The sequence below is a fragment of the Camelus ferus genome, chromosome 21 (genome assembly GCF_009834535.1).
Source record: "Camelus ferus isolate YT-003-E chromosome 21, BCGSAC_Cfer_1.0, whole genome shotgun sequence".
Taxonomy (NCBI): Eukaryota; Metazoa; Chordata; class Mammalia; order Artiodactyla; family Camelidae; genus Camelus; species Camelus ferus.
In genome coordinates this window covers 22565509-22588462 of record NC_045716.1, presented here as the reverse complement: position 1 = coordinate 22588462, position 22954 = coordinate 22565509, and the positions used below count along the sequence as shown (strand labels likewise).

Genomic DNA, 22954 nt, shown 5'->3' with positions numbered 1-22954 from the left:
GTTCATCCGTAGATGGACAATTGGGTTGTTCCACCTTTTGACTATTGTGAATAATGTTGCTATGACTATGACTGTACAGATATCTGTCTGGGTCCCTACTTTCAATTCTTTTGAGTATATCTCCGGAAGTGGAATTGCTACATCAGAGGGTGATTCTATTTCTAATGTTTTGAGGAACCACCATACTGTTTTCCATACTGAGTACACTTTTTTTTTTTAACATTTGCTCATTCCTATCAGCAGTGTGCAGGCTTCCAATTTCTTCATATCCTCGCCAACACTTGTAATTTTCTGTTCTGTTTGTTTTTAAATAATAGCCATCCTAATGGGTGTGGTATTGTGGCATTGTGGTTTGAATTTATATTTCCGTGATTAGATTGAGTATCTTTTCAAGAATAATGTTCTTTCTCCTGTGAACCTGATTTTGTCTCACTGGGCCTTGCTCTCCAGGGTTATCTCTGACAAGTCTGCTCTCTCTCTAAATTCTTCTGGAATTCCCAGGGTACCTATATCTGTTCCCAGGCTGCTGTGTGGGATGGTCTGTGGGCTCCTCACCCGTCTGGTCACGTCCCCTACAGCTGGTCTCATTTGTGGATACTCCTCTTTGAATTGCTGACATCCTCCCCCAGTGGAAGGGGCATGGTCTTTGTCTGACTTTTCAGCCCCAGATTGCTTTGCTTCTGTGACTTGCTAGAGGGACTGTGTAAGCTTGGACAGAACACTTGGCCTCTTCTCACATAAGCAGCTGAAGAGTTGGAGCACCCCATTCTGTACATATGTAGTTTCAGGGGGTCTTCAGAACCCCAGTGGTGAATATATCCAACAGAGAGACTAGCTGCTCCCCTCTCCACTGAGGGCAGAGCAAGAGAAACTTGGATGATCGATTCTGATGCCTGAGGGATTTAGATTGGAAATTGGGGGGCACTTCTGGAAAATGAGAGGGTGGTTAGGTGTGTTTTGCTGCCAGTAGACTTATTTGGCTGTTAAGGACATGTCATTGCACTAGCTACTGCGTCAGTGGGCTTCCTAGCCCCAAGGACCTCCAGCCGTCACGCCCAGACAGATAGGATGTCCCTGTCTAGGTGGGGGGGTCATGACACAGAGGTCATGAGAAATACACTGGACTTGGGAATCACGTTGTATGGCCTTGGTAAAGTTAGTTTACCTCTCAGAGTCTCAGTCTTGTCATCTGTAAAGTGGAGATGATATGATCTGTCTTGTCCCCTTTGGAGAGTTTTTATGAGTCCAGTGAAAGAACATTCCTTAGGAATAATAACCCGTACTGCAAAGGAGGGGGATGCACAATTGCAGTGCCGGGTTGGTTGATTCTTGGGATAAAGAGGCTATGGGCATCCCAGAATCACTACCTGGGGTACAATCCTGGACGCACTGAATCAGAATGTGGAGGGGGGTGGGGAATAGGTAGTGTGAGAAAGCTTTCCAAGTGATTCTAGAATGTGCTAGGGACCTGGGGCAGCATCCTATTGTAATATGGTGTGATAAGGCTGTGGAGCAGACAGTTCTTAGGGGTGGTTTAGAGAGAACAGAAAAAGCTTTGTGGAAGAGGTGACGTCTGAGTTGTGTCTTGGAGGATGTATAGGAGTTTCCCATGTAGAGGATGGAGATTATAGGAGAGGGAACAGTGGGTGCAAAGGAATAGTGTGAACAAGGCCAGGGCTGTCGATGGGGGTGTGGGTGGGAACTCCAACTGGGGCAGGTAGAGGCTGACTTTGGAAGGCCTGTAGGAGGGTGGGGGTGAGGGGACATGTAGGGGGTGGGTGGGGGAGGGGACTGAGGAGCCTGGACTTCAGCGAGTGCTGCCCCCTTGAGGCCAAAGGCCTGGCTGCACACAGGCTGTGGCCGCAGCAAGGTTCCCTGTGTGAGGGCCCGGCCCAGAGTCACCCAGTCTTGGGCCCCTGCTCCAGCTAGCAAGGCCAGGTGACTGCTGATAGCACCTGCTGCAGTGACTCATCGAGGGCTGATGTCACCCTGGTGTCAGGGCAAGAAGAAGAGGTTACACATTGACAGGCAACTGGTTAGCAGCTCCTTCCAGAGCGGGAGTTCTCCTAGATTTATCCTCTCTGACAGTACCACTGGCAGGGCTGCACCGGCAGGGCTGCATCAGGCAAGTCTGTGGACCCTTTGCACAGCGAACTTGCGGCAAAGTACCTGGGAAAAGTCCTTGGGCATAAGATGGTTATTTCCTATTCCTCACAAATGCCTTTAACTCCCTCTCACACCCTGCTCACCTACACCCGGAAAATCATTAGAACCTCCTGTGACTGGAAGAGAGCAGAGTGGACCCATTCTTGGGAATCACACTGATGGAGGAGGTGGTAGAAGCTGGCATTCACTAGGCCCTTGGGGGCCCCTGAGGCCGGGGCTGGGGACTGTCTGGGCAGCTGGGTCTCCCTGGCCTAGATCCCTGCAGCCACGTACTGTCACTTCAAACCCTCCGATCATCTCGTTGTAGGAGAGTTCATTCTGTTCCTCTCCTCAGCACCCCCAAGTGGGAAATGAGCAGGTTGAAGAGCATGTGGTAGCGTCGGGGAGGGTATAGCTCAAGTGGTAGAGCGCATGCTTAGCATGTATGAGGTTCTGGGTTCAATCCCCAGTACCTCTTCTTAAAAATAAATAAATAAACCTAATTACCTCCCCTCACCAGAACAAAACAAAAAAAGAGCATGTGGCTGCATATCTCTGAAGAGGTCTGGCCCTATTCACCTCTCAGCGTGGCATCCCCTGCAGTGCTGTTTTCCATTGTCCTCTCCGCGTGCCGGTCCCATGGGGTGGCCTGGCCGCCGCCACCCTGTGCAGTGTTGTCGCTGGGCATCAGGCAGACTCGGCTCTGGGTGCCCTGACCCCACTAGCGTGACCTTAGGGAGGTACCTGATGGAGCTTAGTGGGAGTAATAATGCCTGCCTTGACACCCCCAACCCCAAAACCCGCCTCCCAGAGCCCAGCACGTGGGAGTGTGTCCCAAAGACCAGCATCGCGGGGATTCACTGCGTCCCAGGCTGCACTGTCTCCTGGGCTCCAGGTTCATGTCTCCACTCTGCCCAGCCTGGGCCTGGGGCCTCCTTCACAAACCTCCCTGTGCCCTCGTCCAGCGAAGGACGCCCCACCCACGCCACCACCCAGCCTGCTCCCCCCTGAGCCAGGACGTCCCCCCGCCACTGATCTCTGTTGAGCCCCAGGCGTCCGCCTCGCTACTGCCACAGGCATCTTTCTAGATCACAAGCCTGTGTCTGTCACTCCCCAGCCTATAGCCACGGCTCCCGTTGCTTTACAGGAGCCGCTCAAACTCCCGAGCGTGGAGCAGAGGGCCTCGTGCCTGGCTGTCCCTCACTTACCTCCCTCCCTCCGGCGGGACTGACCTGGCCCAGCGCCTTCACACGCTGCATCGTCATCTGCGAGGCTCCCCTTCCTTCCACGCACAGCTCCCCACCTCCTACTCCCACACCCGCCCTGTCCACCCCACCTCTGCACACAGCTCAGAGGTTACTGGGACTTCATGTGTCCGTACAATTTCAAAAAGAATTCTGGGGACCAAGTAAGGTCGCCAGCTTTTAATTTTGCCAAGTAAGGACATGAAACTAAACAGTTAAGTAAAAAGGAGCTGTTGCCACTGACCATCACCCTCATTTCATAAAAGAGAGGATGAAACGAGGGCTTAAACTCGGAAGGAAGGACACTGGCCACCTTGCACCATGGAGACATCCACACTGCCCTGTCCGTCTTTTTCTCCTTTGGCCTCAGACCAGTTGGCTTCTCTACAGACCAGTCTGGGAGGCTTTTGGGACCCAGCTGGAGGTGATTTATTTCTCAGGAGATTGTCAGCTCCTCAGTGAGGTTTTTGGGGTTTTGGTGTTTTTTTGTTTTGCTTTGTTTTTCACAAATGGAGGAGCCGTGATTAACTTTCTGGTTGGTGGTTTACAGGCTGTGAGGGAAGGTGTGAAGCTCAGAGTGGAAGGTGCCACCCGGCGCTGCTCAGCCTGTGGGTCCCAGTCTCCCCCGCCCCCACCCCCTCTGTGTGAATGTCTGGCTTTGTGGTGTGTCCCTCTCTCCTTGTCCCTTCATCTGTCTGCCACCCTCTGGCATCCTTTTTCTCTCTTTCTTCTCTTGTCCTCAGCCCACTCCTCTCTCCCCTCTCTACTCCAAGCCTTGAGCCCGGAGCCCATATCTTAATTTACAATTTAAAAATACTGTGTCAGAAAAAAAATGCTTTATTTTCTCTGTTCTGAATTTTGAGAGTCGTGTCAGTGTTTAAACAGGTATTACTGTGTCCCAGGCCAGTGCTAGGTCCTTTCAGCCTGTGACCTCAGGTGATCTGTGCAGGAGGAAGCCATCCCCTTGCTTAGAAGTGAAGAAACAAGGTCCCAAAGAGGTTGAATGTCTTGACCAAGGTTACCCATCTCGTGTGAAGGCCTCTTTTGTACTGGACATCTCTGTTCTAAAATCCAAGCAAGCAAACCCAAACCAATTCTCAAACTATCACAAATAAGTTTCTTGTTTTAAAAACTCACGTGTGGAAAAAACTCATGTGTAGTCTTTATTAACCTTACTTATTGGAGTCTGGTCATTCATTCATTTTGTTATGAATATAAAAGTACATCTTCCAACCTTGGAAATATTAATACAGGGAACACATTCAGCTGCAATCACTGTTAATGTTCCTAATGATCTTTTTTCCAAGTGCTTTTCCATAATTGAAATTTTGCTAACGACGCAGTTTTTCAGCAAGATGCCTGCCTGTGTTTTAAGTACTGCATCTACCAAGATGAGTAAGATACAGTCTGCAAATCTGAGAAATGTTCAATCTAGAGATGATTTTTTAAGATAAAGAATAAAAAAGTTTGTTCTTAGGGCCAAAAAGCTTTCTCACTTATTTCTTACAAAACTCCAGTCAAGTTATTTAACCTCCCTGTGCCTCATTTTCCCCATCTGTAAAGTGGGGTACTAATGGTACCGATCTCAGAGGGTTGCTGTGAGGACTAAATGAATTGAGTCATGTAAAGTAGGTAGAGTGGTACTTGGTGCATAGTAAGTGCTCAGTGAATGTTAAGCATTGTTGTCACTGTTGTTGTTACTGTTGTGTTACCGCCACCACTATCTCTGCCCCTGTTACTTCCTGGCACATGGGGGACACATGGGGGCTAGGGAATGATAGTTCCTTCCTCTCTTTCACCCGACATGCTAGCTGAAGTGAGGCGTTAGGAAATATAAAATACTTTAGGAGAAATACGATATACTTTTGTCTAAAGAGAAAAAAGTACGCTCCCTGGTGTTACCAACGTTCCACTGCCTTCCTAAGCCTCTGTGTCTTTGTAAACATGAAATGATAGTACCCTGCCTCTTACGCTGCTGTGAGGGTGAAATGAGATGCTAACACAGGCAAATGAACCCCTTGGAACTGGGGTATAGTGAGCTTCCACAAAAATTGGTACTAGAAATATTAGTGATATTTTATTTGTATGCTACTAGTATTATTAATCTCACTTTTCCCCCGAACCCCAGTTTCTTCATCTGTAAAGTGGGAATGATTATTATTAATAACAATGCAAAAGCTCCTCTTCCTTCCATCTCGGGGGACAAAATGGTCTGAGTCCGGGGTCCCCATGGTTATCTAGGGAGCTTTTTAGAAGGTCTTGGTATATAAGACAATCTTACTACGCATTAGAAAAAATTTATTCATTCTGCTAACATTCTTGGATTATTTGAGCAAAGATTCCCACTTTCTCCCCAGAGATCTGAGCCACCAAAGGTTAAATGTCCTTTTTTGCGTAACACACTATGCTGGAGGCCAGATCTGAGGGTAGAACTTACGCGAGTCTCCCTTTCTTCCTAGATACCTGTTTAGGTTTGGGAAACATTTTAAAATGCTGATGCCTGAATCCCATCCCCAAGATCCTAAGGTCATAGCTCAAGGATGGGACCTAAAAGGCCACAGATGATGCTGAACAGACCTGGGTTTGGGAAATACTGGACTGAATGACCATCTATTGTTGGCCATATTTCCTATGTAGTGCTACCCTGGGTCCTAGTTTTAGTTTTCATTCTAGTGTCCCCCTACCCTCTGTTCATCCTTCAGTCATCCTGTTAGGAATCTAACTGTTCTCTGCTAGGCTGGGCTGGGAGGAACACAAAGGAATAAGAGACCGTGTCCCTCTCATTTATCCTAGGTTGATTTTGGGTTAACTTGCTGTGTGATCTTGGGCAAGTTGCTTTCCCTCTCTGGGCCTCTGTTTCCTCTCTATGCATTGAAGAAGGAGAACATGCTCTTATGTCCCTTCCAGCGCTGCTGGTGTGTGGTTTTCTCCCCTCCTGGGGATGGCGCATACCCTCTGGTGATTCTGTCCTGAGCAGGAGCAGGGTCACCCTCTCCTCCATCCCCTCTGCTAGTCTTTATTCTACTTCTGGCTCAGGGAGGCTCGACATCTTTGTGTAAACCATTTCTGTGGTATTTTTAGTTTCTTTATGGAAAAATAATAAGCTGAAAAGAAAATATTTGAAAATCCAGAGCATTCCACCCATTGCTTGTCACGGTTCAGCGCCTGGTCCCTCGGGCCCGTGTTTGCCGCTGAGCCTGGCCCCGTGTCAGTGCTCTCGCTTTGATACTTGGCCCTCTGCGGTCTTGGTGGTTTCTGCAGAAGCACGGTTCCCATGGGGAGGAGGGGCCTGGGAGGGGGCTCAGTCCACCTCCCTTCTCCCACAAAGCGTACTAAACCCGCCCAGGCAGATGAGAATTTGCTGTTTAAGTAAATATTTCTATTGCAAAAAGGTGCATAGAAGGAGACTAAAATGTTACTAGTGCTTATATCTTATATCTGAAGTCTTCCTTTTTTTTTTTCTGAGTGTGAATATATTATGGTAAGTCATATAACATATGAATAATGATATAACTATGTTTCTTTAGAAACTTTGGATCAAACTATATGAAACTTTTTCTTGTCTTGCATTTTTCATGTAACATTATATCATGTCCTCAACTGTTTTCTAAAATATTTTTAAAGACTTCTGCCATAAATGGCTATGTCATAATTTATACAGCTGGTCCTTTAGGGTTGGATATTTGGCTGATTCCAACGTAAAGTTCTTTTGAATAACACTGTGATGAGCTTTATTTTGCTTCTGAAGCACACGAGACAGGACTTCAGGGTCCATCAGTCATTAATCATGAATCTTCTACCCACAGAATCCAGGAGTCCTCCAGCTGAGACCGTGCAGCCCCCCTCCACACAGGTGAGCTCACGTCCTTGTAAAAGGATCTTGGCAGCCGCCTCTGGTGTGTCGGGTTGTGGGCTGGCCTTGGGCAGAAACTGGTCCAAATCCCAGCTCTGCCACTTTCTAGAAACTTGGCCTGGGGCAAGTTGCCTGTCCTTTCATGCCTCTGTAAAGCAGAGGAATACCTCTCTCGTCCTGTCCGGGGGACGAGGGCCATGTGAAGTGTGGAGTGGCGCTGGCCTGGCTTGCAGAGCCGCTCTGTGTTGAGTGGTTGCTGTTTCATCCCTGAGCCTCTGGACACCAACACACGGCTTAGCTTGTGACTCAGATTCAGTTCGTCTGAGCTTTTCCCCTGTGGACTCCCGGTGTCATAATTTTCTGGAAAGAGGATTACTCCTGAAGCTGCTTAACAAATCTTTGAGTAATCCAATTTCCCCTCCAACTACGTCTCCTCTCTGGTCTTTAATTCTCTACACACTAAGCTGGGAGGCTGAGCCACCCCTGCAGCTGGGCACCACAGGGTTGGGTCCTGCACCTTGACCGTATTGGATGTGGGACTGTCCAGGCACTGGCGGAAGCAGCTCCCGGGTGAAGTCCGTGCCCGTGGGGCCGAAGAGTGGAGGGAATTGACCTGGAGAATTTGTTATGCTGTGCTAGACTCTGAGCCTGGCATTTGCTTCCTCATTTCATCCCTGCGTTATCTGAGATTTGGATGCCGGGATGGTTGTGCCTACAGGGAGGGAAACTGACACCCACGTGAGTTAAGAAATCTGCTCAGGGTCACACAGCTGGTAAGCGATGGATCTAGGATTTTAGCCTGTGCTTTTCCCAGTGGTACCTATGCCTTGGCACCAGACCCGTAAAATAACTACTGCTTCAGGGTATCTATTGAGCATCTCTGTGGAAGGTGCTGTGCCCTTAAGCTCTTGGTGGAGAGGCAGATAGAAAGAAGTCCCCACCTTGAGTAGGCAAGCGGTGGATACAAATAATAGTGCAGAAGCTGAGAGTGACAGGTCAGAAATGGAGCAGTTCATGAGCTAAAGAAAGGAATGCCTTGGGTGGACCAGGGAGGGGGTTCAGGAGGAGGTGTCACCTCATTTGGGTCTGGAATGGTGATGGAATCCACTTAAACAGGCTTATAGACAGGCATGTCTCTTCTAGGCACCTACTGCTAATGAAGATAATGAAAATATTTTCTACAAAGATTCCGCAAATGCCACAAGCTTCCCAGGTAAGGACCAAATATTTGTGTGTTCCTATGGCCTAAGGGGCAGAAAAGAATGTCTTTGCAGAAAGTCCTTTTGGGGAATATAGGCAGAGCGCCAGTCCTCTTAATGAAAAGAAGCAATGGCAGAAGTATTTTTATTACTTTATGCATCTGTATTTGATGTTGTCAGCTAAGATTCAATGATGAGACCGCAAGAAGAGTGGGATAAGTCAGTGGTATGTTTCACAATGGGCCCAGAATACAAATGAATGTGCTGCAAAATTTATTGGAGTCCGAAATGGAATACACTTTGAGGGAAATCTTTGTTTTGGGTGCCCTTGACTTCAATGCCTGTGATTCCCTATACCTGCAAGACCAGGAAAATTTACCAATATTTGCATCAAGAAAGGTCCCAGGTCCTATATTTCTTTTACTATATGAATGGGACTCGTGGAATCCAGACTCTGGAGGCTCGGTAGTTGAGGAGGCCCACCTGGTGGCTCTGGGCTTCTGAGGAAGCCCTTGGCCTCCTACCCTTGCCTGGACAGATCGCTGCCACACCCATGCTGGCCGCCTGTGCTCTGCCATCCTGGTTACAAAGCCCCACCTGGTGCAGTGCACGTAAGCGGACCTACTAAATCCCTGGGGCTGAGCTCTGCCTGCACAGCTGGGGACTCAGAGGGAACTGAACCCATCCCTGCTCTCCAGGAGTCTACAGTCCGGGGGGCAGGCTCCGGCAAAGAGTGAAGTAGTGGCTGTAACAATGTGAGACTGGCGAAAGGAGAGCCAGTAGAAAAAGCAAAGTGAGATTTAGAGACTTGAGAGTGCCTGGCCGCTAGGGTGAATCACAGAAAGTTCATGGAGGGAGGTGCCATTTGAAATGAGCCTTGAATGCTGTGGGTGGGATGGCAGGAAGCTGGGCAGCAGTTCAGGGGCCTCTGTGGAGAAGGGACCCAAAAGACCATGGTCTTTATGTCAGTAACTGACACCACATTCTCTGGGTATCTTCTTCTGCTTCCTCTTCTGCCCGTCTTCCCATGTTCACTCCCTCAGCAGGTCCTGTCCGTTGTACCTTTGTTGCCGAAAGATCACCCCTGTCTCTGATGAGACAAAGAATTCAGAGACCGGGTCTTGGAGCTTAGAACAAAAGAGGCAGCTTTATTGCTTTGCCAGGCAAAGGGGACTCAGAGCAGGCTGGTGCCTTCAACACTGTGACCCCACCTCGGGGTGGGTATATAGCATAGCTCGAACAACAAGGCATCGATAATAATCAACAGAATCATTTTCTCATCAGAAGACTTAGAATGACGTCATGATGCCTCCAGGTGACCAGTTCTGCACAGGCCAGCGCTTAGATCTCTTTATCTCGTAAGCACTCAAGTCTTCTTGGTATTCAGCCTACTTTGTAAGGTTACAGCTCTGTGACCTTCTCCCTGGAGATTGACTCAGAGACCAAGCATGATTATAGCTTTTGGTTACTGGAATAAGGTAGACACAGTAAGGTCAACAGCTTCAGTTTGAACAGTGGGCCTGGAGCTGTGAGTAGCAACCGGTCAGTCAGGTCAGTTGACTGTTTAAAGGGCAAGCATAAGAATAAGCAACCTGTTAGCCTAAATGTGGCCATTTTATTAATCCTCCTTCAAAATCCCCACTGTCAGTTTCTCTTATTCCGTTTCTATGGAAATAGGGAGATGAGCGTCGTGCTCATCTGGCTGCTTCCTGCTGAACGGGGGCCTTGAAATGGAACAAGCAAACCTGATCTTACCATGTGGCTGGGAGTTCAAAATGAGCAGCTAAGGCTGCTTTGTTTTCCACACATCAGACAACGGAAACAATCTAAATATTAGAGATATACTGACTCCTGTTAGCAGAAGTGATAACAGAAACTAGAATTCCCGTAAGAACGGATGTGAGACCTTGGGATTTCCAAAAAGGCCAGAGAACCAGGGATTAACTTGAGATGTAACTTCTCACACATATGCAGCTGAATTCCCTACATTATATATTTGTTGCTTTGTGTCCTCCAGGGCAGTGGTGGTGATGTTCCTGGGTTCATCTGGTATGAAAGTACAACAGGCAGTGTGGATCTAGAAACTCAGTAACTGTAAGAGGAGAGGAGGGTGGGTATAGCTCAAGTGGGAGAGCACATGCCTAGCATGCCCGAGGTCCTGGGTTCAATCCCCAGTACCTCCACTGAAAGATCAAATAAGTACATAAATCTAATTACCTCCCCCTGCAAAATAAAATAAAATAAAATTGTAAGAGGAGAACTTAAATCCATAAAGTTGCAGCTACAAGCTGCCAGCAGTCACTGCTTTGAGAACGGCTGGTTGCGTCCCAAGTTTGACACAGCTCGGAAAACTCAAGTTCTCAGCAATACAGAAACTTGTCTAAAATCACAATGGTTACCTAGTTTTATGCTGGATGTCTGAACCACAGTTATTCCATTTTGATTTTCAAATGCATTTCTCTCCTTAATGGCCAAAGCAGATGTCACCATTAATGATTTTAGTGTTTTTCTAGCTATGAGGAGGTGCAAGAATTTGGGCTCATAAAATCTTCTCCTGAAAATATCTAACCATCTGAAGGCCTATTTAGCCAGTTTTCCCAGAGCACAGAGAGCCTCATTCCTGAGCTCCACCCTGCGCTTCTTTAAGGGTATCTTGAAGGTCAGAGACCTCAGCAGCTTGCAACTTAACCCCTGTAGAGGCAGATGGCAAGTGCCCCCATGATCATAAATTAGCCCATGGCCTGGGAGGCATTTCATGACCACTTCATCCCATGGTGCTGGGAGCCTCATTCCTAGGTCAGGCAAGGATTTCATTGACAGGCCACACTCAATGTGCTGTTACGGGACTAGGCCTTATTACCAGTAGCAGGAAGTCTCTGGGCCACCTATCTTACTAGCCTGTTATGGTTCCAGGAAAATATTTCCCCTTTTTGCTTCTTCCCATGTTTAGAGTAACACCATTATAATCACAAATCTCCTATAGAACTATATGTCTGGTTACTTAAGAAGAAAATTCATATTTATGGCCAGGGTTAGAGCAGGTGTTAATTGGCCAAGAGAGGAAATCCTACCTAGTAATATTACTAGGGACCTGAACGAAATTTTAATCTCTTTCCTCTAGAATAAATTTCCTAAAAGCTTGCCAGTTAGACCCTTAGAGTGGAGAAAATCCACCAAGGTGACCCCGAAGTACTGGACCTAGTTAGTTGACCATAGACCTAACAATTGGAGTAACTTTAGTTCTACATAAGATTGTGAGATACAGTTAGTTCCTAAGCAAAGGTGTGAGCAATTTTCAAGTAAGTGAGGCTTGGTCCGGTGTCTTGGGTCAGCTGTCTACCTCAGGTGTCATCTTCTCATCCTGGTCTGGTAGCTTCTACTCCATTGGAGCATTGTTTTAAGGAGAGCAGTCCTCTGTAGGCCATTCCAGTGCAGGGGCTCTTTCTGACTGGAAATTAATCCAAAAGTCAGTTTCCTTCAGTTGTGGCTGTGCATGGGCTAGTTAAGAGGCCTGATAAATGGTCCTTCCATGCAGGATGAAGATAGTTCTTTAAATTATGTCTATTCTTGTATGTGATGGGGCATCTGATCTTCATCCAAGGATAGGTTTCTGAGCTTCAGAAACAAACCTAGGGTGTCCTTTTAATAATTCAATTAAACTTTGCAACAATATAACAGCAAGGAATGATCTGAGAAGTGAGTCTCGGTAAATACAGACCTCAATTAACAAAACTAGAATTTAATATACACTGAAATATAGTCTTTTTCTCTTTAAGGTTACCCTCATTTTTATCAAACATAGCCAAATAAAGATTAATTCATCATATAGGCTCTTTTAAATTGGCTGTGTTGAAATTCCTCAGAAAGAGTCTCAATTTCCAAAAGGCCTCAAGGCCAGGAAAGTCACAGCAAGGACCTGTCACGGATTTTGTCTTGCAGATTTAGGTGAATTTCTCCCCTTTTGAGGTCCCCAAAATACCTTGAGATTTCTACACTTGTTAGAAGGTGACCTTCCTAAAATTTATCTAATGAAACTTTTGGGAAGATTTTCCAATCCCTGGAAGGATCAGGGAAAGAGAAAAAGATAAATGTTTTAATTCTACTTACAAAGGTATAGTTTACCAAATTGCTATAAGTCATAATTAGCTTGAGAAGAGCTTCTTTATATCTGGAGAACCCAAATTTAAAGCCAGCAATATTTCAGACAAAACCAAAAATTATAACCATATTCATCAGTTTACTCAGTCCCATGTAACTAATCCTTTTTTAAACAGTTTTATGAAGTCAAGAGTTTCCATCAGACTTTAAAAATTTCTTACCCCATTTAGTTCAGTGCTATAATCTGCAATTTATCAGAAACCAGTAAATCTTGAAAGCATTTTGCAAAAGCATCAGAATAAAACAATAACTGTCTATAAATGACAAAAGACTTAAAAGCATGTTTAAATACCTAGTTACACTGGACTCAATAAAGAAACCTGGTTACAATAACCAGAATTATGACTGGTGACATACCAGACATACCAGGTTTTTAGGGGTTCCATATAATTTTTAGAACATCTATATTAATAATATTTTCTCATACACTATAACCTAAGAAGATTTATTATTCATTTGACAGTACTTCCCATGTAACTTAACTTACCAAATGAAACTTACTAGTTTAAAATCTCTCTTTGGGATGTTTCGGTGGCCCTCTGAAGCATCCCAGAATTAGCTGGAGGTCAAAAGAATTCTGATTAAAATTTGATATTTGGGAAACTTGTTAAAAAGTTTCAAAACACTTGGTCAGATAAAAGCATAGGTCACTGTGAAACGTTGCTTATTCATTAACAATAAAATATTTCAAAGGTAAATACAGAATAGATCACTTAAGGAGTAAAAGAAACTTTACAGTCTATTACTAAATGCAGATTAACATTTTAAGAAAACTTTGTCCTCTTAACAGAGAGAGAGAGAGAGAGAACCAAATCTAGTCTTGTACCAGCTTACTTCTAAGATTCATTTACTTGACTAAATTTATTCTAAACTTAGCCAATCCCAACCATGTACAAAACTCTTTTCTCAGGGTTCCTCTTCCACAAACCTTCCACAATTTTCTGTATCTATATTATTTTGTCCCTTCTTTTCTTTTTCATTCAAAAGCAACCAGCTTTAGGACAAAGTCACTCTTTTTCCATTAACGAAATATAATTCCATTCCTTATACCTTCTTTCACTGAAAACATTCATCTTACTTTCCTAGCATACTGAGATGTTTCTCTTAATAGTACAGAATATTTCAGGGTGGCACCAAACATTTATTAATATCCATTTCTAAATAAGTTTAGTTTCTCTGTAAAAGGAAGTCAATGTTCGGCAATTAATGTTTTGATATCTTATTTTATCTGAGAATGACCTAGCTATTTAATAAACTTCCATCATTTAACTTAATTTAGCACAACTCTAAAATTTCAAGTTACCAAATACCTGGGGAGATCATTTGAATAGACATTCCTGAAAGACTCACTCCTAAAGAGTTTACCCAAAAGCTCTTTCTCATTTGCTTTTAAGTTACTTACAAGAATATTATACCAAGTTATTTTTCTTGCTGACAAATTTTAACAGATATGACAAGGTCTTATGGACTTCTATTAAACCTAAGTACAATAATAGTTTTATGTTTAACATTAATGAATCTAAAGCCATGTCTATATTAATCAAACCAATAAGCTTAAGCTAGCTTCAAATACCAGATATCAATTCAGTACTATTTTTTAGATCATATGAACCTGATTTTCCTTCTGGCCAGTTTCTTTTATATTCCTGAGTACTTATGAAAGTATTTAATTTTCTTTAAGCCAATTAAATAGAACTCTTTTACAAATTAATTTTGGCAGTGCCACATATCTACAACGCACATACAGATACGTACAAAGACACAAACACAGAGACCTCATAGTTCCCACTTTAACCTTTTAGCCATGCATCAGGTACAACAATGTAAAACTCATCAGTTACAAGAGGTTGGATTCAAATTGGATTTTTGGCAGATGGAGCAAATCAAAGTTGCCTGTCTAGATAGCTAAACGTTTTTACTGACTTCTATAGAAGGCATTTAAGATTTCTATTTGTTTCCAAATTACTTACTTCCTCCCTCAAAATTTGCATTCCAGAGGTCGTAACAGCAGTTGAGTCATTGGCAGAAGTTTCTGCCAGTATCCACTAGAAAGCCCACTAGTTGCGACTCCACTGTCAGTTGCACCCGAGGCTCTTGGGTGGCAATTGTTATGGGGTCTTTAACGTGGCCAAGAGCCCCAGGGCCTGTCAGTCATTACCTTCCTCGTCTATGATTCCTTGGGTGACCATGACATCGGAAGGTGCTTGTTCTTTTTTCTTCCTTCCCTCACTTGTCTGTTAAGCTTTCTCTGTTCATTTTTATATTCTTTCTCTACTTGTCTTTGAGCCAGCAATCTAGTACCTGGTTTGCTTCCTTCCTCATTGTGGGCTTTCATAGAGGCTCATGTATATGGTGTTTCTTCCCATTTACCTTTTCTCTGGCAAAACAGTTCTAACTGGAGAATGGTGTAGTAATATAACAACCCATTTTCAGGCCAGCAGTTCCCCAGAGCCTAAAGTGTACACTACTCAAGCAGTATTACAGTAAAATACCATCTTTTTCTTAGTCATAGGTGGCTAACTATAACTAGACCAGTCATTCAAAATTTTACTCAGTGGGCTATTAGATGGAACAGACGGCGTGCCCCCCATAGCAACTTATTTCAAATACAAACTACAAAGTACAAATACAGATTTCAGGTTGCAATACCAGGCCTTCATCGGTAAATGGAAGCACAAACTTACAAATGATAAATTAAAACAAATTCAATTTCCAACCTTACAAATACCTTCACTTCCAAGTCCTCTCAGCCCGAGATCTCTGTTACAAATGGGTACCAATTTCAAATGCAAATGAGAGTTCCCTGCTTGTCTAATTAGAGAACTCTCAAGGCGATTGAGGGGCCTCGGTCGTCATGGGAACTTACCCTAGGCCTGCGATGCTTCAGAAGAAACAGCCATCTTTTCTTCCTCCAAGGAGTTAGTTCGGGCGACTGCGGTCCGCGGACTGGTGGAAGGGCAAGGGGCGAAGGGCTCCCCAGAGCAAAAGGGGCCCTGGCAGGCACTGGGCCCCATTCTCTGCTGTCCCTCCCGTCGGCCCGGAGGGGCAGTCGTTTGAACCTTGTTGACCTGGCAGTAGGGTGGAACCTGAAGCCCCTCTTAGAAAGGAGGGTGGTTTGTTCCTCGTGTGGGCGCCATGAATTTGTTGCCAAAAGATCGCCCCCGTCCCTGACGAGCCAGATAACTCAGAGACCGGGCCTTGGAGCTTAGAACAAAAGAGGCAGCTTTATTATTCTGTTGGGCAAAGGGGACTCACAGCACGCTGATGCCTTCAACACTGTGACCCCACCTCGGGGATGGGGTGGGGTGGGTATATAGCCATCGCTCAAACAATAAAACATCGATAACCATCAACAGAATCATTTTCTCATCAGAAGACTTAGAATGACGTCATGATGCCTCCAGGTGACCAGTTCTGCACAGGCCAGCGCTTAGATCTCTTTATCTTGTAAGCACTCAAGTCTTCTTGGTATTCAGCCTACTTTGTAAGGTTACAGCTCTGTGACCTTCTCCCTGGAGATTGACTCAGAGACCAAGCATGATTATAGCTTTTGGTTACTGGAATAAGGTAGACACAGTAAGGTCAACAGCTTCAGTTTGAACAGTGGGCCTGGAGCTGTGAGTAGCAACCGGTCAGTCAGGTCAGTTGACCGTTTTTGAGGGTAAGCATAAGAATAAGCACCCTGTTAGCCTAAGTGTGGCCATTTTATTAATCCTCCTTCACCTTGAGGCATGTCCAGGAGCTGACCCCTTCTCACCCCCTCTGTTGCCAACACCTGGTCCAGCTGCTGCTGTCCCTCCTCCTGTAGGACTTGAGGATCTGCCTGCCGGTCTGCTGGCCTTTCATCTTAACTCCCAAAAGAACCTTTTCCAGCCAACAGCTAGAATGCCTCTGAAAACACAAATCCAAGCTCTCCTTGGTTCAACACCATCTCCTCCAGAGTAAAAGCCAAAGACCTAAGAAAGGCTCCAGTCTGCATGGGGTCAGGCCCCCAGTCTTTAGACCTCGCCTCCTCCATTCTCACTCTCGCTCGCGCTGCCCTCCTTGCTCTTCCACACACGCTCGACCTCATGGCCTTTGTACTTGCTCTTTGCTCTGCCTGAATGCCTCTTCCCTTGACCTCCATTTGACCAGCACCTTTATACATCCAGGCCTCTGCTCAACTGCCCCGTTCCCAGGGAGGCCTTTCTCGACCACGCAATCTGACAGAACCCCCTATTGTCACTCTGCTTCTTTCCTGTGATTTGTTTTTCATCGTTGCCTTTGTCACTACTGACATCATATTATGTACTTATTTGTTTGTCTCCCTTGATTGGAGCGTAAGATCCCAGAAGCCAGGAGCTTTTCTGTCATCCTATTGTCTGTATTTTCAAGGCTTAGAACAAAGGCTGGCACACGACAGACACTCAATATTTGTTGACTGAAGGAAGGAACAAATACAAAGGATGACGAAACATTAGTAAATGAGTAAGCCAAGTATGAAAATAGTTGTCTCTGCCAAGAGACGTAGGACATACTGGGAGAGACCTCTTTGTGGTCAGTGCCCACTGCCAGTCGGGGCTCAAGACAAAGTCTGTATCCACTAGGGCCCCTGAAGTGTTGGCAGGTACCATCTTCATCAGCAGTGGGTACCACTTGGGGCAGAAGAGCCTGAATGCCAAGTCCATGAGACTGCAAGCATCTGTGTTCCCAGAGGATGATGGTTTTGCGTAGATGTACCCTCTGTCCAGCCTGGGCTGTCTCTCTGGCAGCCTTGGGAGGAGCTTTCTGTGGGAGGACATGGCTGCTTCTGAAGCTAGTTTGGGTTTCCATTCATTCAACTAAATATTTTGGTGAGCCTGCCTTGTGCAGGGCACGTGTGAGCAGTTGGGAGTGTAAGAGTGTAAGAAAAAGATGCATGTGGTCCCCGCTTTCGGGGAGCTCAGATTCAGGGGGAGCTGCAGGAGTAACCAGGAGGGGCACGTAGCCAGCAAGGAGCAGGATCAGTTCTCAAAGGAAATGACATCACCTTGGGTGAGACCCAAAGGCCAAGTAGGGACTGGACAGCACAGGCATGCTGTGAAGGTGGGACGAGCATTCTGGAGGAGAGGGAAAGTGTGAAGAGGTCTGGGAGGAGAGAGAACATGGCGTGAGGAAGATGGAATGTTCATACGGCTGGGGCTTGAGCACCAAGTCGGGAGACGGGCGAGAAGGGCTACCCCAATGGAGAAAGCTGCTCCCAAATACTTGATTTAGAGCGCCTGAGCCCCGCTGGCGTCGTCCTCCGTGGAGCTGCCCTGGCCAGGTCCCCCAAGCCTCCCTCGGTGCCTTGTGGGGCAGGCTGAACGCCACTAGCAAAGCCTCCCTGAAAGTGAGTGGGAGTCTGTGGCTGGCCGCAGGAGCTCCGAAGCTCTGAGCTTGCGGTGTACCTCTCGCCAAGTGGTGGCATCCTGGGATCTGTCAGAGTCTGCGGGGGGCAACTCTTCTCAAGTTGCCAGAAAACTGGCGAACCATCAAGGGGCCTGCTGGTTGACACAGCGCTGTTTCCTCCTGCCAGGGCTGAGGTTCTTTTGAGGTTTTGACAGCACCAGCTGAGTGGTTTTTTTCTCTTCTTTTCTTCTGTTCCTCTTCCTCCTGCTCCTCTACTTTCTCCTTTTTTTCCCTAGTGCAAGAGTCTACTTCGGTACCACTGCCTGCATTCCTAGTGGCTGGAGGGAGCCTGGCCTTCGGAACGCTCCTCTGCATCGCCCTCGTCCTCCGGTGAGATGGGTCCGAGGGTGGCCCTGTGGTCCTCCTGTTTCTCATCTAGCTTTGTCTCTGCTGGGATGGTGGGACGGCATTGGGGAGCTAGGAGTGGATTCAAAATACATTTTAGAGGTAGGATTGACAAGATTTGAAGACAGCTTAGATGAGAAGAGTGGAGGAGAGAGGGAAGAGTCAAGTCTGACCTGCAAGTTTCTGGCTTAAGCCATCAGGCAGAGGGTGAGTGTCATCCACTAAGATGAGAAACCCTGGAGGAGGAACAACTGAGTGAAAAGTGATGATTACATGTTGGTACTACTGGGGAAACCCCAAGCTGGAAACACAATGCAGATCGTTGTCAGCATGCAGGTGGTAGCTGGGGCCCTGGGAGAGGATGGGGATAAGGCTGTCCACAGAACCTGTGGAATTCCAGGGTCCCAACGTTGAAAGTTGTGTAGAGGAGGAGCTGAGAAAGGGGCTGGGAGGGAGGAGCTGAGAAGGAGGAGAAGTGCAGAAAAACCCGGTTGTGAAAACCAGAGGGAGAAAGTGCATGTTAGACACTGAAGAAACACCTTGGGCCCTGGGACTGCAACATGAAAGCGACCCTTCCTCTCCGCCAAGAACCACATCCTAAAATGACTCAAGTGTGAGACGCACCACATCAGAGACATGTGCACAGGTAACTCGGAGGTGCCTGGCCAGACCTCTTTGTGAATATTCCATGTTTCAAAACCAGCAGACCTAGCGGGTCACCTTTAACTGCTCTGTCCTGGTGCCCTCCCCCGGTCATGGGGCGGAACCACCACGGGTGAGGGCTCAGTTGGTGTCCTGGTCATGGTAGCACCATGCCTATTTCATCCTAGTCTCTCTCTATTCGGTCATTTGTTTTGTCATTCGTCCCCAAGTTGGCAGAGGAATCGCCTAACAGTGCTCCCAGTGAATGGACAACAAAGAAAATGTCCAATGTTCACGATTTTACTGCGGGAACTGGCAATTTTGCATATGCTAAAGCCCAAAAACCAATCAGGCTGGGCCCTGACTTTGGATGGTGGTTAATTACAATGATAATACAAGAAGAGGAGAAACGTCACTCTGTTCTTCCTGTCTCTTCCCTTGTATGTAACTTTCAGGGACTCCAGCTGGTGATTGTGAGAGGTGGTCTTTGAGGGTGTTTAGGAAGGAGGGGTAAGACCTTGGCAGAGAACTTTCTACACATTAGCTCGTTGGAGTCTCACAGTGACCCTGAAATAGCTCAACTACCACGTGGTCTGGGTTGGAGGCTCATTAAGATGACAACTTAAATTGTGTTCAGGGTTGTTTTTGCTTTGATTTTCCAATAAAGTAGTGAGCAAGCTGTCCAAAGGGTGTGCAGAAGATAAGGTTCTGAACAAGTGGAAGTAACTCCTTGGAAGAGCTGAGAACTCACTGTCTTCCATCCCTTTGGGCCAGAGAGGGGCCATGCCAGCTTTCAGAGGTCTTCCTACTGCCTTCTGAGGGATTCCTTGCCTCACCTCAGGCACATACTTCTGTGTTTCTAGATCATTAGGGCTTCAGAAGACCTTTCTCATAACCCACCACGGACCCTATAGAGTAAATCTCATGATTTCCACTTGACAGATGAGGAAATAAAGCTGAAAGAGATGGTGTGATTACAGCTAGTAAGGGTAAGGCCAAGATCCAAACCCAAATCTCGTGCTTTTTGGATAGCATCTTAGGGGTCACTTAGTCGAACACTTTAATTTTGCAAATGAGGAAATAGCCCTGAGAGGCAAGCAGACTTGCCCAAGGACACAACTTGTTAATAGCAGAGACAGGACTAGAACTCATGTGCTGAGAGTCCCTGCCCACCATGCTAGCCTGCTGTCACCTAAGAAGTGGGCCCAGTTGGTCCTATCAGTCCACTGTTGGCCAGTAGCCCCATTAACAAGTGGCGCCATCTTGGTGTGCTGTTAACCACTAAGAGAGGGACGTTAGGCTGGGAACCGGCCACAGCATTCATCACAGAGCTAGTCTGCTAATGTGCTGTTGGTGCTTGTACAATGGCTGGTTGCTACACAACCAGAGTCCCCAAAGGCACTGTGCCCTGTGCAGAGAGAACATAACAGTAATTTATTTCCTAGCCTGATGAATTTCCATTTTCTCCTGAATAAGGCAAATTTATTTGGAAAGAGGCCAGTTATTTCAAGCAATGAACAAAACCTCTACTCCCAAAGTCCCCCATGTCAAGAAAAGAGTATAAATGTGGAGATGCAGTGGGAGCCTGGGGTGCCAGAATGGCTGGGCCACTTGGAACACTGGGTGGCCGGATGACACAGATAGAACGTGAGAGACGGTGGGAGTACAGCCCACCAGTCTGTGACATCACATTTTTATTTTTAGTACATTTATTTTGTGTCTCAAGCAAAGCAAAACAGTGTTTTCCTAAATATTTTTCCAGCAATATCAGTAGTAATTTTTAAAACTTTAAATGTGCTATTGAAAAAGCTGTACCATCTTCTTAAGTGGATATTGTAACTTATAGGGGCCAGTTCTCCCCACCCAACTCCCTGTGCCCTCCTGCTTCTGGCACTGGGAAAATAGGATTCTCATAGCAGAGCATTCCTTTCCTGCACATTTATCTGGAATGGCTACCACCATTAGGTGAGAACTTCCTATGCGTATGTCTGTGATTCAAATCATTTTGTATTGAATTTATTGTCTCATTTTAGTATTTTAAAATCACGCTCTCCCACCTCCATGGTTAAGGGTTGTCATGAGTGGCTTTTTATTTTTTAATTCTTTCAGCTGTAGAACCTTATCTTTTTAAAAACCTTTTTTAAAAATTAAAAAAAATTTTTAATGAAGGTACTGGGATTGAACCCAGGCCCTCATGCAAGCCAAGCATGTGCTCTACCAGAGCTATTTCCCTCCCACCCAGAACCTTGCCTTATCTTTAAACAAAACATTATGAAGCCCAAGTATGTAAAATAGGTGAAAAGTGCAAGTGAAGTCAGACAGCTCAGCAATTTGTTCCTTCCTCCTGCCCTGCATCCTCCCCAGCCCCCAGCCCCTGCTCAGACCCCTGCCCAGGACAGGGCAATGCCAGGTATGGATGCACCCCAGGCTCCTGGTTTCAAACGCCCCTTGGAGCTTAGTGATTTGCAGAAAAGGTCTCATTCACTCTTCAAAATATTTCAAAAGAAGGAAGGTTCCTCTTTCTCAATTACCCATCCAGTTGCTTTGAAAAAAACTGAAGACAGAGACTGCTTTCCATATTGGTTAAATAACGTCAAAAGATACTTAAAATTTGTGATATATGATTATTTGCTAAATACTGACTAGAAGGGGAAAAATTCACACATGCAAAGACAGCCACTGTTAATTTTTAAAATGTACATGTGATCGAAGCCTAACAGACACATAGAAAAGTGCAGATGTCGTAAGTGTACAGCGACATGAATTTCCAGAGTGAACACATCCATGCCATCGACACCCAGATCAACAACACTTTCTATTTAGATGAATTTCCTCTGAGCCTTTCTCCTCTGCGTAGTTCTTTGTTTGTTTTTATGTAGCCTTGATTATTCTGTATCCACAACTCTGAATCCTGCCTTTTAAATTTAGCATTAGTTATAACATGAGCACATCTTCCCATTATTACAAATGCTTTGTAAACCTCACCTTCATTAGCTACAGACTCCTCCATTAGGTGGATATGCCCAAGTTCATTTATCCAGCCTATTACTGGGCATTTGGATTGTTGTTTTGCTTTTATAAACAATAATGTGTTGAACATCTTTATGCATAAAGCTTTTTCCATATCTGTGCCCTTTCCTGAGGGTATATTCCCAGAAATGGAATTCTTGGGTCAGAGAGTCTGAATATTTTGAAATCCAGAGTGTACTGACTCTGTCCTCAGTTCTCTTATGAGGGAGGAGGATTCCACCCAGGGACCCCGCGCAGCTCCAGTAAGCATCCCTGCTGTGTTCCCTTCCTGTGCAGTGCCTGGATGGCGAGCCCAAGTAACATTCTGCAGATTGTTTATTCCACTTGGACAACAGGCTAAGAGCCAATGGTAGATTTGGAGCCAACTATCAATTATTTATCATAACAAGGACAGGAATAGCCTGTCGATATAAAAAGAAACCCAAGGAAAATCCCCAAACCTTGTTTTTGACATTGGTTTCCCCTCTTCCCTCCCAGCTCTTCCTGGAGTAGCTGACATTTGGTGGAACTGAGGGAGACCACCTTGCTCCCACTTTGGGGTCAGGGGGCAATCAGTTAGGAGGTGACAACGTGGGGAGCAGGATGGGGGAGATGTGCTGCCCCGGCCCGGCTGACGGGCCCCTTCAGGGAGGAGACCTGACTGTACCTTTGAAGATCGTTATCACCATCTCATCTTTCTTTGGGCTGTCAAGTGACTCTTCTCACTTACTGAGCCCTGGGTTTGGGCCCAGAGTGAAGCAGTTTGAACGAAGCTGTGATCAGAGAGATGTCTATCTTCTTCCTGTTTAACATCGACTTTCCTGTCAGATGAGTCACTTGTGCCCAAGTGGTGCCCACGGCTGAATTTGTGAGAACCTTCCAGCATGGTGGGAGGGGACCCAGAGGTGGAGGGAGAACTGGGGACAGTGGGAATATTGGAGGAAGAGACA

At 46.0% G+C, this 22954-nt stretch overlaps 1 protein-coding gene across 1 annotated transcript in view; it reads left to right on the top strand.

The window, feature by feature from the left end:
* The window catches only part of IL6R (interleukin 6 receptor), a 52493-nt gene that overhangs the window by 24842 nt on the left and 4697 nt on the right, over window positions 1–22954 (top strand). The window contains exons 7-9 of the mRNA XM_032464159.1: window positions 7196–7242; window positions 8386–8455; window positions 18245–18338. Coding sequence (XP_032320050.1) covers window positions 7196–7242; window positions 8386–8455; window positions 18245–18338 — 211 coding nt within the window. The remainder of the gene's footprint in view (window positions 1–7195; window positions 7243–8385; window positions 8456–18244; window positions 18339–22954) is intronic.